The 16,526-nt window shown below is 36.9% G+C and overlaps 1 protein-coding gene across 2 annotated transcripts in view; it reads left to right on the plus strand.

Annotated features, from left to right (window-relative positions):
* Positions 1–16,526, plus strand: part of DEUP1 (deuterosome assembly protein 1) — an 81,590-nt gene that overhangs the window by 15,946 nt on the left and 49,118 nt on the right. For both annotated transcript variants that reach the window (XM_059391689.1, XM_059391699.1), the window contains exons 3-5: positions 3,408–3,579; positions 4,948–5,043; positions 12,512–12,646. In XM_059391689.1, the coding sequence (XP_059247672.1) occupies positions 3,408–3,579; positions 4,948–5,043; positions 12,512–12,646 (403 nt within the window). The remainder of the gene's footprint in view (positions 1–3,407; positions 3,580–4,947; positions 5,044–12,511; positions 12,647–16,526) is intronic.

The raw sequence follows: 16,526 nt of genomic DNA on the forward strand, positions 1-16,526 counted from the left end.
GGATAAATATAAAGCTCTGCCCTTAGAGCAGCCCCCCACCCCCCAGGATGAAACAAGCACAGGATAGTGGCCTTGTTTGTAGCATATGTGAAAAAGGTGTTCGGACATGAATAAACTCACCTTGAAATGGTATTATATCACTCCTTTGCCTTTCCCCTTCCTAGATTCAAAGCTAAGGTGATCTTTATCTGCTTGAATAAAAATGCATAGCACCAAAAACAGGATGTGAGAACCCCTACCTAAACTGGTTAGACAACACCTGGGGTGTTCTGTTAAAGTTCTGAATGGTACATTTCAAGGAGGAATCAACACAGGAACTCTTGTTCAGTAGAGAGCCACCAGGATTATAAAGGGTCTGAAAATCTTAACGTAGTCATTCACTTTTTCATTCATTCAACAAATGGTATGTTAAGCATCTAGTATTTTCCAGGCAGTATAGTAGGTAGTGAGGGGTGGAGAAAAAAGAAATTTCCACGGGCAATTGGAGGAAATAAAGATACTTATGGACATAAGCAAAGACCACCCAAATGAGAGCAAAAGAAGCCTATTTATTCAAAGCTTGCTATTGCAAGGGAGTCAGCAAACATCACTTACATTTGGCAGAGACTTGAAGGCTAGTGGGAAAGCTTTACAGTAAACAAAAGAGAAGGCTTTGGGCATGCTTTCTTTGGATGGAGGTTGTTACAGGGAAGACGGAGGCAGGATTAGTAGAAAGGGGGTGTTCTATATGATTAGTTTGGGGACTGTATTTGACTTTCTCCAGTTGGTCCTGAGTTGGAAGTGGGGGCAAAAATTAAGGAAGCCATCAGTCATTGACCGAGTCCTGACCATTCTAGGACTATTGCTATAGAAGTTGTGGGTAAGTGTTCTGGCCATTGTCTGTAGGAATGTTCAGTATCTACTACTAAATACTGAGAAAACCTGGAAGAATCTGGAGGTACAGATAATGTATTTGACATATTAATAACTGTATTCAAGTACTCAAAGGTCTACTGTGTTGAAAAGGCACTTGTTCTGCATGGTCCTAATTTATCAAATTAAAACCAGGGGGTGAAAGAGCTCTTCAAAATAAGAAAGAACTTCTTAAAACTCATTGCTATCTGGCTACAATCTCAGATAGCGGTTACCTGGTAAAGGAGAAATTCAGACCTAGGCTGGTTGACCTTTTGGCAGTGATACTGTGAAACAGATCACAAGCCTTGGCATTCACCAGGATCACCTGATATCTTTGCTAGCAATGCAGAATGACCTCTGTTCTAGATCTGCTGAATCTGATCAGCAGGGCATCATAGATGATTCTCATACGAAACATTGTGAAAGACGTGCAAACACTGGGTGGGTAGTTGGACACGGTGACTTGTAAAAGTCCTTCCAATCTGAGTATAATATCCTGATTTTTGCATGGCATAGTCATAGTCAGGAAAGAAACCATACGCTCCTTTATTTAACAATATTGACTGAGTGGCTTCCATTATGTTGCTCTCTACTTTTGGCCTATATTTTAATTCCATTGGCATGGTGCGTTCCTACATGCTGAGCAAATAATGATGAAAAGGACTCATTTGTTCGTTTTTCAAAAATTTATTGAGTATCTGCTATGTGCTGGAGCACTGTGCTGAGCTCCAGTGAGATGGTGATAAAATGGCCCTTTCAGAGCTTACAATAGCAGAAAAACAATATAATTATGGCAAAGGTGATACACGTTGTTATGAAAAGAAAATGGTGTGAAAACGATTCTTTTTGTTCTGCTGGTTTTCCCCATGTCGTAACTCCAATTAAAATTCAATAAGCTTATTTATAGAGGAATTAGTACTTCCTTTCCCTCAGATTTTTTTTAGGTTTTAAGTGAAAATGGAGAGCCTTTGGGCCTTAGTCCAGAAATCCTACAAGACTTCAGAATGGCACTTTGTACTTAGAAGCTCTCTGATGTCAAAACTGCTGAGTCCTCTGGTGAATGAGCCTATCAAAGGGACACCCTTCGTTCAGGTTGCCTGGGCATTTTAGAAATTGATCCTGGGAATTCTGAGTTCTTTGGGTTCTCCTACCTCTTCCTAACCTTATTGCAATGGAGCTAATCTACGCTGTATCTTTCAAGTGAGTTCTTATTCAAAACATTGTGTCTTTTGCTATGTGGTACACGGAAAGGAGCTGAAGATGGGAAGCAGCTGCCTACGATCTTGACCTGGGTCTCCCACTAATTACTGTGTGACCTTGACCTCTCTGGGCCTGACATTTTTCAGAATATGCTAAATGACTTTTAATTACCTCTAAAATTCTGATTTGGTGAAACTAAATGGAGGAGATATTTCTCGCCTGCCTTTTCCTCCTGCCTTCCTTCCACCCACACAAATATATTAGAAGCCCCATCACCACCATTGAATGGATACTGAAATAACTCGCTTTCTAATCCTGGATGTGTGTGTGTTCCGTAGGCTGAAATCTGAGGCTTCAACATCTGCCTGCATATCCAGTCTGAATAACTGGACTTATTCCAGGCCCCTGTGGAATACATCAGCTTCTTTGAAGGAGAACCCTGCCCTGGGAGCAACAGCAATCTGTCCTCACAATTAGCACCTCTATAAATCTAGCTATTACAAGGGTTTTGTTTCAATTATAAATAGACCCTCTGAGAACCAAGATATTGCCCCTTACCCGACTCACAGTATCCCCATTATCTAAAGACTTACATTATTCTGCCCACACCTGCCTGATCAGATTCCTTCCAAAGGGACACCAGTCAGATCACACTACAATCCCTGTCACCCAATTAGTACCCTTGAATCGGGCCCTTCCTAGCCTGGGGTTGCTCTTCTATCCCTGATAGGCATGGTTGGAGTCCCAGGTTGCCTGCCACCAAACTTAGTCAAGCTATGACAGACATAGGTACATGTTCGTACATTTACATAGAAGAGCATTGGACCTTTTTCATAATTCAAATTTTCCATAGAATCAGTCCACTCTAAAATTGTTATTTTATTTAATTTTTTTCAGCTAACTTCATTTATTGTCACCTTATTTCTGATATAACATAATCTGCACATGTGTTTTCATTTTAGGATTTCCTTGTCCAAGTCAAAATTTTTGGCTCTGGGAGACCCAGGTGCTACCACATATACTAAGAAGAGAACAGAAGCAGTGTCTTTATCAATTATTGCATTATATTAGGACAGCAACTATAATTTAGGAGATGTCATTTTAAAAAAATTAATGTATATTCATTGTTTACTCTGAAATTAGCTTTCAGTTTTAGTTTAAAATTTAACCTCTGGCTTCCAGACTTCTTTCTATTTAAGTATTTGAACAATTTGAGGAAACAATGATCAGCACTATTCAGAGCAGTGGAATAATTTTTCTTGTCCTCACATTTCCCTCTTTTAAAATGTGTTTCACTTTTCAACCATTGCCAGAGCTTCTCCTTGTGAGGCCGAACTTCAGGAATTAATGGAGCAAATTGACATCATGGTAAGCAACAAAAAATTGGATTGGGAAAGGAAAATGCGGGCTTTGGAGACACGATTAGATCTTCGGGATCAAGAGTTGGCAAATGCACAAACATGCTTGGATCAGAAAGGCCAAGAGGTACTGAATATATGTATTGTTAATTCCTCAGGCAGTTATAAATAATATTTATTCTCTCCAGGGTATGTTTTTCATTATGTATACTTTTTATCAGGCAACAGCGGTAGCCTTTACTGCTTGGAATTCTGTCGTAGCGTGCTAAATGTGTTCCATCAAATAAGTGACAATTGGAACCTCAACCCATAAAAATTTGCTGATGCAGAAAAACAAAATGCAATCTATAAAAGTAAATAGATATTCAATATATATATGTGAAATAAATATTGTTTGCAAGTAAAGATGTCAGTGCTTTTGCAACTGTAGAAACAAGCTAGTTGTCCAAACTCTGTCTTTGGTAATGGCTAAGTCAAGTATCTCTTCAAATCTACTAGGAGAACATTTCCAGAAAGAAGTGAAATGTCAACACATGATTGTGGGACAGGGAAGAAAAAAGTTAGGTGAAGGGGGTGTGTGAATATATGTGGGCCCCCTCTTAAGAGGAGTGCCCCCAGCCTCCACAAGGTTGCTTACAGCAGGTGGAACGTACGAGTACTCTCGGGCTTCCAGACGAGTTCCAGAAAAATCACGAACTTGACCTAATGCAGACTTTTGTGTCTATGAATTTTTCTTCTGGGTGAGGCCTAAGAGAAGTATTTACTTTAATCTTATACAAAACCATCATCAGCCAACTTGTTCTTCAGCCATCTCTCTACCTTTGTTGGCCTCCCAGTAGAACTTCTCTCTTGACATAGTTAACTGAGTTATTTAGTTACTGGCATTTGGCTTCCCTTCAGAGTGGAGGCAGGTCATCAGGCCCGGAATATGCAAGAGACTATTTTCTTGCTCCCATATCTGTGATGACCCAGATGTGTACACAGGTGCTTCCCTTGCATTTTCAGCCAATTCTGCAAGCCAAACCCCTGGGAACTCCTCTGAGACATCATTCTTCTCTTTTTGAAATGTTCTTCTAAAAATGCAGCCCACACTCTGTGGTGCCCCCGAAGCAGAGCGCCCACTGAAGACAGTGGTGCCCAAAATAAAAACAGAACTGCATCCGCAGAGGCTCTGCCTGAGTGATGGTGACATGGCCTCCTGAAAAAATAATGCAAAGTAAATTCTAAACCTTAATGTCAGATGTGATGGTGACACGGATCTTTTGTCAGACATCCATACCGCCCTGTTCTTATGTGTACCCAGTGGAATAGCACCAGCAATGTGGGGTTTTGTGACTTTCATTATTAATAGCTATTTTAAGAACTGCAGTGCAAATATTTATTCTCGTTTGAGGACAGCAGTTTTACTTAAAGCATGCTCCTCCTTTGCACATTTTCTGCTTTCATCAGGCAAAATTTAGAAAAAAATCAAAATTAAGTTTTGTTCTTGCTGCAGGTGGGCTTACTTAGGCAGAAGCTGGACAGTCTGGAAAAATGTAACTTAGCAATGACGCAAAATTATGAAGGACAACTGCAAACCCTAAAAGCTCAAGTAAGGAAACAATGTAAATTAATCTCCTTTGATGATTTAACACATTTTGATACATGTTTTCACATATAAAATTATATCAAATTTATGTATTTATAAGTTGTATTGATTTTATTAAAATGGTATATTTTTAATACAAGTGAAGTTTTTATATTTAATGAAGGGCTATATGTTTGACTGTCTTTCATTGTTTTATTAGATTGTTTCTTTTATTAAGACTGTCAGCTCTTTATCCCTTTAACTGTTAGCATAGTGCAAGACTATTACCTTTCTATTCATCAGATGACTTGTTGATTAATTACATGATAATAGCTAGCAATATGAACAACAAAAATGACTTTGCTATTATGAAATAGATAATTGAAGAGAAAAAAACTGGTCTTTGGTACTTCTGAATAGGGATACTGATTTCTTTGTTATTTATTCCTCCACTTCCTCATTGTGCTAGCAAGCCAAAAATCTTCTCTCCCTTACCACAAATATTGCATAGGGCAATCATTATCTGTGCATCTCAGATCTAGTAGCTGCTCTTGTCCTTGCTTAACTTAATAAATGAATCAATGGGAAATAACAGTTTGATCATGAAATTTATGAAGTGCAAAGATTTCACAAGTGATAATACAATTAAGTGAGCTTGAAGTAGTTAATTATTTCTTAAGTACCTTCTTAGGGAAGTCATCAGCTATTAAGATTGGATATGAAACATTTGATACCATTCAGCATAATCTTAAAAGACTGGCCAGCTAGTAAATTTACACATTTTTCCTGCAATTCAAAGAGCTGCCACTAGATGGTAGCTTGAATTACAAAACTAAATGGTTTTTCTAAGACTAAGCATTTAACACTTAACTCAATCAACCTTGTTTTTCCTGTAATCATAAAGCTCTGAAATACCAACATATATATTAAATCACTGTATTTGTTCAGTATAAACACGATCTGGAATAAGTTTTTAAAAAAAATAAAGAAATGGAGATACAAGTGATATACCATCTCAGAATTACATTTCATTAGTTCAGTTACTGCTTACCAGATCTTTAATCTCTGGGTTTCTTTTCATGTCCATTGTTAAAAAGTTGTAAGGCTTGTTTACAGGTGCTGAGTGGTCATGTAATACATGAATCCCTGCCATTAGTTGCTTTGCAGCTTCATTTTATTACTTGGCTGCTGGCTAACCAACAAATTATTGCCTTATGGCAATTTCACAAAATTGTGTTCTGTGGAATGCTAATATTGAAAGTTTTAGGAAATGCTGTTTACTTCCTGGTGGCTCCTGGACATTCACAGTGCATGCTAGCATATGACAGGCTGTGCAAATTCCTGTTTCAAACAAATCCATTTAACCTTTTTAATCCAGCATTTTTCAAAACATATTTGATCATGGAACTGTATTTTTTAAGCTAAAACCGGCTTATACTGTAGTACACTATTACAGTGTAAACACTGTAAACATGTGTTTCATAGGATACATTTTGGAAAAACTACATTGTTCTTGAAAGAGCAGCCATCTGCTTCCACTACAGTTTTCTGCTCTTCTTTTCTTCTCATGTTAAAAGAAAGAAAAGCGTTAAAGAGGAGAGCAGCAGAGAAGGAAAGAGGGAAAAAGAGAGAACTGGTTTGCATAATAGCTCGTAATATGTCATTCTTCTAACTAGAAAATGCTATCTTGTAGCAAACATGCTTTGGTTGCTGCTAGCTCACTCTACTGATTCCTTCTTTGAAATTCCTGGTTTATCTACAATTTTGTTTTCCTAAAATATTTTAAGGATATACTTTACCATACTCTTATTTGAATAACTCAACTCTATCAAAACTTTCTCATAGAAACTGCTTCTTTTTATTTTTTTTATTTTTTTTAAAGATTTTATTTATTCATTTGACAGACAGAGATCACAAGTAGGCAGAAAGGTAGGCAGAGAGAGAGAGAGAGAGGGAAGCAGGCTTCCTGTGGAGCAGAGAGCCCGATGCGGGGCTCGATCCCAGGACCCCGAGATCATGACCTGAGCCAAAGGCAGCAGCCCAAACCACTGAGCCACCCAGGCGCCCCAGAAACTGCTTCTTTTTAAAAGAGAATATTTTCTTTTCCTTCTATCCATTATGAAACTATGATTAAATTATATATTATATATAATATATATTATATATATATATATATATATATATATATATACACATATATATTTGAGATTTCCACTTCTGGTAAGATGGAGTAGATGCATTTAGATCCTGCTAATTAAAACTAGAAAACCTGGACATTATTTATAAAATGCGAAGACTCTAAGAAGTAGAGGGAGACAGGCCAACTAAAACCTTGGTATCCAAGGAGTGACATAGTAGTGAGTTCCCTGGGATTTCTCTTTGCCCCTTATATCCCATGCTGGGGAATGGAGAAGTTGACAACCCAGGCACAAACAAAAACAATCCCAAGGAATGCCTACTTTCTGCAGCCAAAAGACCCAGAAAAAGACTACTTAGCAAGATTATACACTTTTAGATAATAACTGTTCCACTCCAGCCAACACCACCGAAAAAGACTTCAGCCCCAAACCCACCCCCAGCTCAGCACAGACTATGTAGACAGCCTCTTTCTCATCAGCTTATAATGAGGTAGTCCAGGCTCCGGAGCCTGGGTGGTATGAGAGAAGACTGGAGTGGAGAGCCAGGAATCTCGTGACCAGTAAGCATTGGCAAGGCCCTCCCCAACCCATGGTGTTAATGAGCCTGGACTAGTATGCCCATTTGGTGGTGAGCAGGCAATCCCCCTCCTCTCTGAATGGTATCAAGGGAAGCCTAATGAGGAATCAGGATGTTTACCACCTCTCAGTGGTAAAGAGTCCACTTGCCCTCATTACACTTTCACTGAAGGACAGGTGAGAGGCAAAAATAAGGTACCTAGGCCCCTCCAGTCAAGGTGGTATCATTGAAGACTAGTGGGGATCCTGAACTCCCATTTCCACCCAGCAGGGATAAGGAACATCTCCCTCGGGTTACCGACTGAGGCCAAGAGCTGAACTCCCACTGCCCCCTGGCAGTGATGAGGCAGCGTCTCCCTTTCCTTGCCAGAGTGCTGTCAGAAAAGGATGGCTGAAACACAATCCCTAAAGAAAATCTAGTACAATACCCAAAATGTCCAAGTTTCAGTTAAAAAAACAACCCATCACACCAGGAACCAGGAAGATCTAAACTTGAATGAGAAAAGACAACCAAGAGATGGCAACACTGGGTGAATACAGATGTTAGAATTATCTAACAAGGATTTTAAAGCAGCTGTTATAAAAATGATTCAGCAAGCAATTACAAACACACCTGAAACAAATGAAAGTTATAGCCAAGAAACAAAACTATAATAAACAAAACTATAATAAAACTATAATTTTCTCTCAGTTAGAAATTTTACCTCTGGAAAATGAAATAGCCAAACTAAAAGAATTCAGTGGATGTACTCAAAAGTAGGATGAAGAGGACAGAGGAAATAGTTAGTGAGCTTAAAGATAACGGGATGGAAATTAACCAATCTGAACAACAGAGAAAAAACAGACTAAAAGAAAATGAAGCTAAGGGACATGCAGGACTATAACAAAAGATTGGAAATTTGTGTCATAGAGTCCCAGAAGGGAGAGGAGAGTGGGACTGAGAAAGTATTCAAAGAAGTACAGGTGAAAGTGTCAAAACTTGGTAAAAGATATAAACCTACAGATTCAAGAATCTGAGTGAAAGTCAAACAAGATAAATACAGAGAAACCAAGACCGAGACACATTGTAGACAAAGTTCTCAAAACCAACAGACAAAGAAAAAAAATCTTGGAAGCAGAAGAGAGAAATAACACCTTACCTACCTGAAGAATCAATTCAGATAACAGATTTCTCATCAGAAACCATGGAGGCCAGAGAATGTGGGACATTTTTCATTTGCTGAAAAACATAAATGTCAACCCAGAATTCTATGCCTAGAAAAAATATCCTTAGGAATGAAGGGAAAACCAAGTCCTTCTCAAATGAAGTATAACTAAGAGAATTTGTCACTAATAAACCTACCTTCAAAGAATGGCTAAAGAAAGTTCCTTTAGCAGGAAGGAAATGACAAAGAAAGAATCTTGAGATATCAGGAAGGAATAAAAAACAATGGAAAGCATTTTAAAAAATGGATAAAGCAATACTTTCCTTCTCTTTGAGTTTTCTAAATTGTTTGACAGATAAAGCAAAAATTATAACCATGTCTAACACAGTTCTTAATGTATGTTGAAGGAATACTTAAGACAATTATGTTACAAATGGGTCAGGGCAAAGAGAGACATAAAAAAAAGTAAAACCTCTGCATTTCACTTGAACTGGTAAGATGTTGACACCAGTAGACTGTAATGACTTATGTATATATAATGTAATACCTAGATCACCAATTGAGAAAGCTATTCAAATAGATAATATTCAAATACCCTATAGATAAACCAAGAAAGAGTTATAAATAATGCTCAAATAACCCTGAAGAAAACAGAAAAGCTAAAATAGAGAAACCAAAAACTGGAAAACAAAAAAGAACAACAAGAGTAAGGCTTAAGCTCTAATATATCAATAATTACATTAAATGGGAAATGTCTAAATACATCAGTTAAAAGATGGAGATTGACAGAATAAATTAAGAAAATATGACCTCACAGTATGTTCTGTTCTAGAAACTCACTTCAGACATAACTATATAGGTAATTTGAAATAAAAAGGTAGAAAAAAATACCATGCAAATACTAATCAGAGCAGAAGCGGTGCCACGATAATTCTGTGGAGAAAGAAGAGTCTTTTCAACAAACATAAAGGCACAATTGAATATCCGCATGTAAAAGAACTAAGTTAAACCTAAACCATAAACAAAAATGAACTCAAAATGGATTAAAGACCTAACTGTAAAAACTTAATCTATAAAGCTCTTAGAAAAAACACAGAGTAGATCTTCATGACTTTGGATTAGGCAATGGTTTCTTAGATTTGGCACCAAAAGCACAAGAAAAATCAGATGAATTTAACTTCATTAAAATCAAACCACCTCTGTGCTTCAAAGGACACCATCAAGAAAATGAAGAGACAACTCACAAAGTGGGAGAAAATATTTACAAATGATATATCTGATAAAGGACTAGTGTCCAGAAAAAAAAAACTTGTACTAGTCAATAATAAAAAGTAAATGACCTAACTTTAAAATGGGCAAAGATATGAATAGACATTTTTTCAGAGAAGCTATACAAGTATCCAATAAGCATACGAAAAAATACTCAACATCATGAGTCATTGAGGAAATGCATATCAAATTACGAGATACTCATTTACCCTGGCCAGAATGGCTATAATCAAAAAGATGGACAATAGCAAATGTCAGTGAGGATATGGAGAAATTAGAACCCTGTATGTTCTCAGTAATACTGGGAAATGGTGCAGCCACTTGGAAAGTAGTTCGGCAGTGCCTTAAAAAGTTAAACTCAGAGTTTCCCTATGATCCAGCAATTCCACTCCTACTTATGTATCCAAGAGAAATAAATATATGTATCCACACAGAAACTTGTACACAAGTGCTCATAGCAGCTTTATTTGTAATATGCAAAAACTAGAAAGAATCCAAAGTCCATCGATTGATGAACAGTGAAACCAAATATGGCATATCCATGCAATGGCATACTATTCGGTATTGATCCATGCTACAACACAGATGAACCTTGAAAGCGTAAAGTGAAAGAAGCCAGACACAAAAGATCATATAATGTATGATCCCACTAAAATGAACTGATCCGAATAGGCAAATCCCTAGAGAGAGAAAGCAGATTAATAGTTTCAGGGACTGGGGGTAGGAGGAAATATATAACCATTCTAACATTCTAGGGTTTCTTTTTGTGGTAATGAAAATATTCTGAAATCAGGTAATCTGATCGTTGTACAACTATGGAATATACTAAAAACCAGTTAATTTTATTTTTAAATGGTGATTTTTATGGCCATTGAAATATAATTTCAATTTTAAAAATATTTCAATTTTAAAAATAATATGAGAAGAAGAAAACAAGTGACTATATTAATATCAGAAAAAGTAGATGTGACTGTTCATAACTTTATTTGTGGGAGCCAAAATTGGAAATAACCAAAATGAATGGTCAAGCAAATGCAGTTCCCTCCATACCATGGAATAAGACTGAATAATAAAAAGGAATGAACTATTGATACAAGCATGCATCTTCTGGGCATTATGGGGACTAAAAAAACCCAATCTCAAAATGTCATATGCTATTTGATTCCATTTTATAACATTCTCAAATGACAAAATTATAGATATAGAAATAAATTAGTGGTTGCCAGGGGTTAGGGGTGGGAAGATGAGAGGTCTGAGTATCACTACAAAGGCAGGGAGGTCTCTGTGCTGTTGGAATGGTTCTGTATCTTGATTGTGGTTGTGGTCACACAAATCTACACAGGTGATAAGATAGCATAAAACTATATACATCTATTGTACCAATGTCATTTCCTGGCTTAATATTATACCTTATAATTATACTGTAATTATAATTATTTCAAAGTTCAAAATAAAACCAAAAAACTTTTATAAATAGTTATCTAGAAATTTCTCCACAGATGTTGATGGATCATGCTGCTTCTAATCTATTATTGAAGGTATAACAAAACAAACAAACAAAAAAAAACAGAAAAAAAAAACAGAAAAAATAGTACAGTCTAAGTTAAAAGAATTATTGCTAAGAAAAAAATTGTATCAATTTGATACTTAAATTTATTTAAACTTCTATCAACATGAACAAGTAGTTTATGCTATTTGTAGCTTTTAAATTCAGTTTTCAGTTTCTTGAATAAAATATACATACTTGTTATTTTATAGAAGGGGTTACTGAAATTAAAATTGTCAACACAAGATGGCACTAAATAAAAGAAAAAACTTGGTTTTTAAAACTTGTAAGCTTTGCTACATATGGTTAAAACAAAGCTAAACAAAACATTTATGTTTTGTTAAATGAGTGACTCATTTAACTGTGCAGTTGATGAAGTCCCGAATTCACATGAAAACCGAATGGTGTTCAGCTCCAATAATTTAGTTTTAATAACTGGTCCTGTCTTCACAAATCAGAAGATTTAAGCATTACTGCATTTTCCAATCATGACTTAAATCATCAAAGATGTGCCCAAGAAAAGAACTCTTGTGAATTCAAGTCAGAAAAGCGAGTCACTGGGGTGCCTGGGTGGCTCAATGGGGTAAAGCCTCTCTGTCTTCGGCTCAGGTCATGATTCCAGGGTCTTGGGATTGAGCCCAGCGTCAGGCTCTCTGCTCAGCAGGGAGTCTGCTTCTTCCTCTCTCTCTGCCTGCCTCTCTGCCTACTTGTGATCTATGTCTGTCAAATAAATAAATAAAATCTTAAAAAAAAAAAACTATTAAAAAAAAAATAAAAGCCAGTCACAGTGAGACGTTGGCATTCTTTCTTACTTCCAGTTTTCCAAACTGACGAATAGCTTTGAGAAACTGAGACTACACCAGATGAAACAAAGTAAAGTTCGGCGAAAGGAGTTACCGCACCTCAAAGAAGAAACACCCTTTGAACTGAGCAACTTGAACCAGAAATTAGAGGTGAGCCATGTACTTTGTTAGTTTCTTTCCTGCACCGTCAGGATCGATTCCTGCCGCTGCTACAGGCTGGCGGTCTCCGGTCTCCGCTGTGCTCCATGGCACGTACAGCTGTGGTAACAAACACCATTACAAATCAGCTGCTCATTCAATGTATTTTCTTAGTGCACCTTCCCTTTAGGCACTTAGCGAATTAAAACATCACTTTGATTTATGCATCTTTTATACAGATCAGCATTTTTGGAGAGCCAAAAAAAAAAAAAAAAAAATAGAGTTCAAAGAAACTGCAGATGTTGAGTGAAATTGAAGGACATCCCTGGGGTCAGTTAAATTGAATATCTAATAAATCTTTTAATGGCTATTTAACTATTGGGTACTTAAATCCCAATGAAGCCTCCCAACAGTTTTTGGAAGAGGGCTTGGAGTTTCAGGGTTTTTTTCTTAAAGAGGTAGTGCCACTCCAAGACAGCAACCACATATTACCCAGAGCTTCGGAGATCTCTGTCTTATTATTCACGGACTCACTTATTTTTATCTCCTAACTTCCCGACCTTGGAAAAAGCAAACCCATTATTTTTCGGAGCTCTTGAGCATTCCTGCTAGAGGTCATGTAACAGCAGATAGATTCTACTCTAAATTCCTGTTGTTTAACCTGAGACCAGCTCCTAGACCTTCCATTATTGTTCATTAATTGACCTCAAGATAGCCTATTCCATTTCTTCTTTTGCTCTCAAGCCCTAAAACCCAGCATCCCCCTTACCATCCCCAGCTGGTGATTTCCCTTCCTCCTACTTGCCTGATACATCATAGTTGGCCTCTCACAGTCACCCAGGTGCATACCTAGGAATTGATCTTTTCTTTTACCCCCCATATCCAGCCCAGGTTTGCCCTTTTCCCTGGTCTCCTGCCTCTTAACTTCCTCCTAGCTAACTGCCGTTGCCCTGTTTGATTTTCATTTTACTCTTCAATTCACAGTCCTTCTTAAACTTTCCCTCCAAAATATCTTTAAAAGAAGAAAGAAAAATCTAGGACCACAACCCTAAAATTAACCTGTTGCAAGAACTTTACTGAAAAACTTGGGTTTTAGCTCTTAAATTCCTATAAATTTTACATTCTACTGAATAATACAGGTTTTTTAAAAAAAAATACAAAATTACTACTGCTAAGTAAAATTGACTCTATAGGAAAATGCACCAAGTGCCACGTGTAACCAACTACCTGGCTCTTATGGTGATATGACCAGACTGGCTTCAGAAATATCCTGATCTCAGAAGGTGCCCAAAGATGTGCTTTGACTGAAAATGCTGAGATCAAGTCACTGATTAGCTTTTAATTGATTTCTCATGGGGTTTTATGGGACAACCACAGCCATACAAATTATTCAGACAAAAAAAGTCTGAAATTAATATTAAGTACTTTGTGTGAACACTTTTGCATTTAGGGAATGAAATATTTACATAGAATAGATTTCATGAATTTATAGATGAAATTAGTAGCAAAATATGAGCTGGAGCACCTGGGTGGTTGAGTCGATTAAGCATCTGACTCTTGATTTCAGCTCATGTCATGATGTCAGGGTCATGAGATCGAGCCTCATGTCAGGCTCCGTGCTGGGGGTGGAGGCTGCTTGAGAGTATCTCTCCCTCTGCCACTCCCCTCCTCTGCTCAGGCACTCTCTCTAAAAAATATATATGTATGTATATATACACATATATACACATGTACACATATATGTGTGTATATATATCATATGTGTATATATACATATATATTATATATATAATATATATATGACTTGATGGGTTTCTACTTATATAAAAATTTTTAAGCACACTGTATAGGTGGTTTAATCTGTATAATTATGGAAACACTTTTTACTTAGAGCCATATGAAAAATTAATGTGTAATGGGCTATTCCAGTTTTAGTCTGCATCTAAGCATGTTTTTCCTTTGGGACAAATGTTTATTCACTGGTCTAGTAACAGAGAAATGGGAAATAGCATGTTGATGTGGAAGAACATGACAGTTTATAATTTAGAACACTTCCTGACTGACTCGTTTATTTGCCTTGTGACCTGTAGGCAAGTTGTTAGCCTCCCAGAGATTTCATTTTTTCACCAATAATTGGGGTTAAAATATCTTATAGGTGACATTGTGGCTACATGAGAAGAAAATACACATTTGTATATATTTAGATGCACACTGAAGCATTTAGAGGTGAGGATACATGAGGTCTGGAAGTTGTCTTAAAACAGTCCAACAAAGAAAGGGTGGAGAGAGAGGGGGGATGGAGGTGGTTAGGTTGATGGTGGTCAAACTGGGTGAAGGGTACATGGGAGTTTTTTTTAAATCTCTACTTTTATGTAAGTATGAAATGTTCATACTAAAAAGTGAAAGCCATCTTACAGGTAGAGGTTTGTAGAGCCCTTGGCATATACCATCACTAAGGAAATGTGAGTTTGTCTTCCAGTATTTAGTAAAGGGATTAAAAACCATATAATATAATGGACTTCCCCTAGAAATTAATCTTAATGACCCTGACCCACTCTCAACCTTGAAGAACCAGAAAAGTTTTTCCAGCCGTGGGGAATTTACTCTGGAGGTTTAGGCAAGTCTACGGACTCTCTGAAACCTAGTAGGGACAACTCCAGCCCCTAAAAAAAATCCTAATAAATCTCCCTAGGTCTCTTTATGGTCCCATAACCTATGGATATGTTTGTGGGCTTGAAACCAGTTTTGAAACCAATACATCTGTAACATCAAGAAACCAGGACTGTTATGAGCACCTGCTGATATTTCTGTGACCCAAATTTCTAGCCTACTTGGCCTCATTCTTGACCTCATTTCTACCTGTTGTAGAATTCGTAAAGAGAATTTGCCTTCTCTTAAAGCATGCTGGGAAATATTTATTTTCAAGATTGAGATTGTCGGGTGTGTTTGCTAAATACTAGTATTATCTGAAAGATATGAACCGTGTAAGTCAACCTTGTCCATATTTTGACTTCTAACTCCAAAAATTCCTTCCAAAACTAAAAGTAAACAGGAATTTTTAAAATCTGCATTATACTAATTTGAAATATCAGCTATTTTATAAAGGAGCCTAGTTTTGTAAATTTGTCGCTATTATTGAAGACCCTGTTTTTGTGTACCTAATTTTAAATTGTGAAATGTCAGAATCAAAGTCAATAACTTTATATGAACTGTTCCCATTTGTCTTAATAAACATGGTCCATTTATCATAGGGTATTATATATTCAAAGGGGGGCATATCTATATATAGTTTTCCAACCTTATGACTACCACTCAATTTCAGGTCATCTTTAATTACTGTAAGAGCCTCCTAATTTATAGCCTTCCTTGACTGATTGATTCCCAAAGCCATATCCCTTCCTTGTGTTAAGTTGTGAGCATTCATGTTCTACAAATACACTACTTTGAACAAAAACTTGTAGAACCAAGTATGTTGCATCAAACTCATTACCCCACTTCTTCCCCAGGGCAGCTCTGCTGGTATCCTAAGTTAGGACTGAAATAGCTGTTCTGTTCCCCCAGAATGAGCTGATTTTGGCTTTACCTTGGAGAGTAGCCTTGAAATCCACAAGGGGACAAAGTCACTAAATCAGTCCAAGCCTCATCCCATATAAACAAACAAATAAAATTAAGAATACAGGTTTGGTGATAAGAATCAGAAGCTATATCTAGTAATAAACTCAAGATGAGTGACTTTATTTTGTTTTCCAAATGAGGAAAGAATGGATATAGTTGTTTAGAATGAAGATGTACAAATGAAAGAAGCCTTACTCATTGTGCTTTTAAGTGAATAATTTTCTTCAATTTATGTTTGTCCCCCACTTTTTAAAAAGGAATTTAGAGCAAAGTCAAG

This window comes from Mustela nigripes, chromosome 1, assembly GCF_022355385.1.
Source record: "Mustela nigripes isolate SB6536 chromosome 1, MUSNIG.SB6536, whole genome shotgun sequence".
NCBI lineage: Eukaryota > Metazoa > Chordata > Mammalia > Carnivora > Mustelidae > Mustela > Mustela nigripes.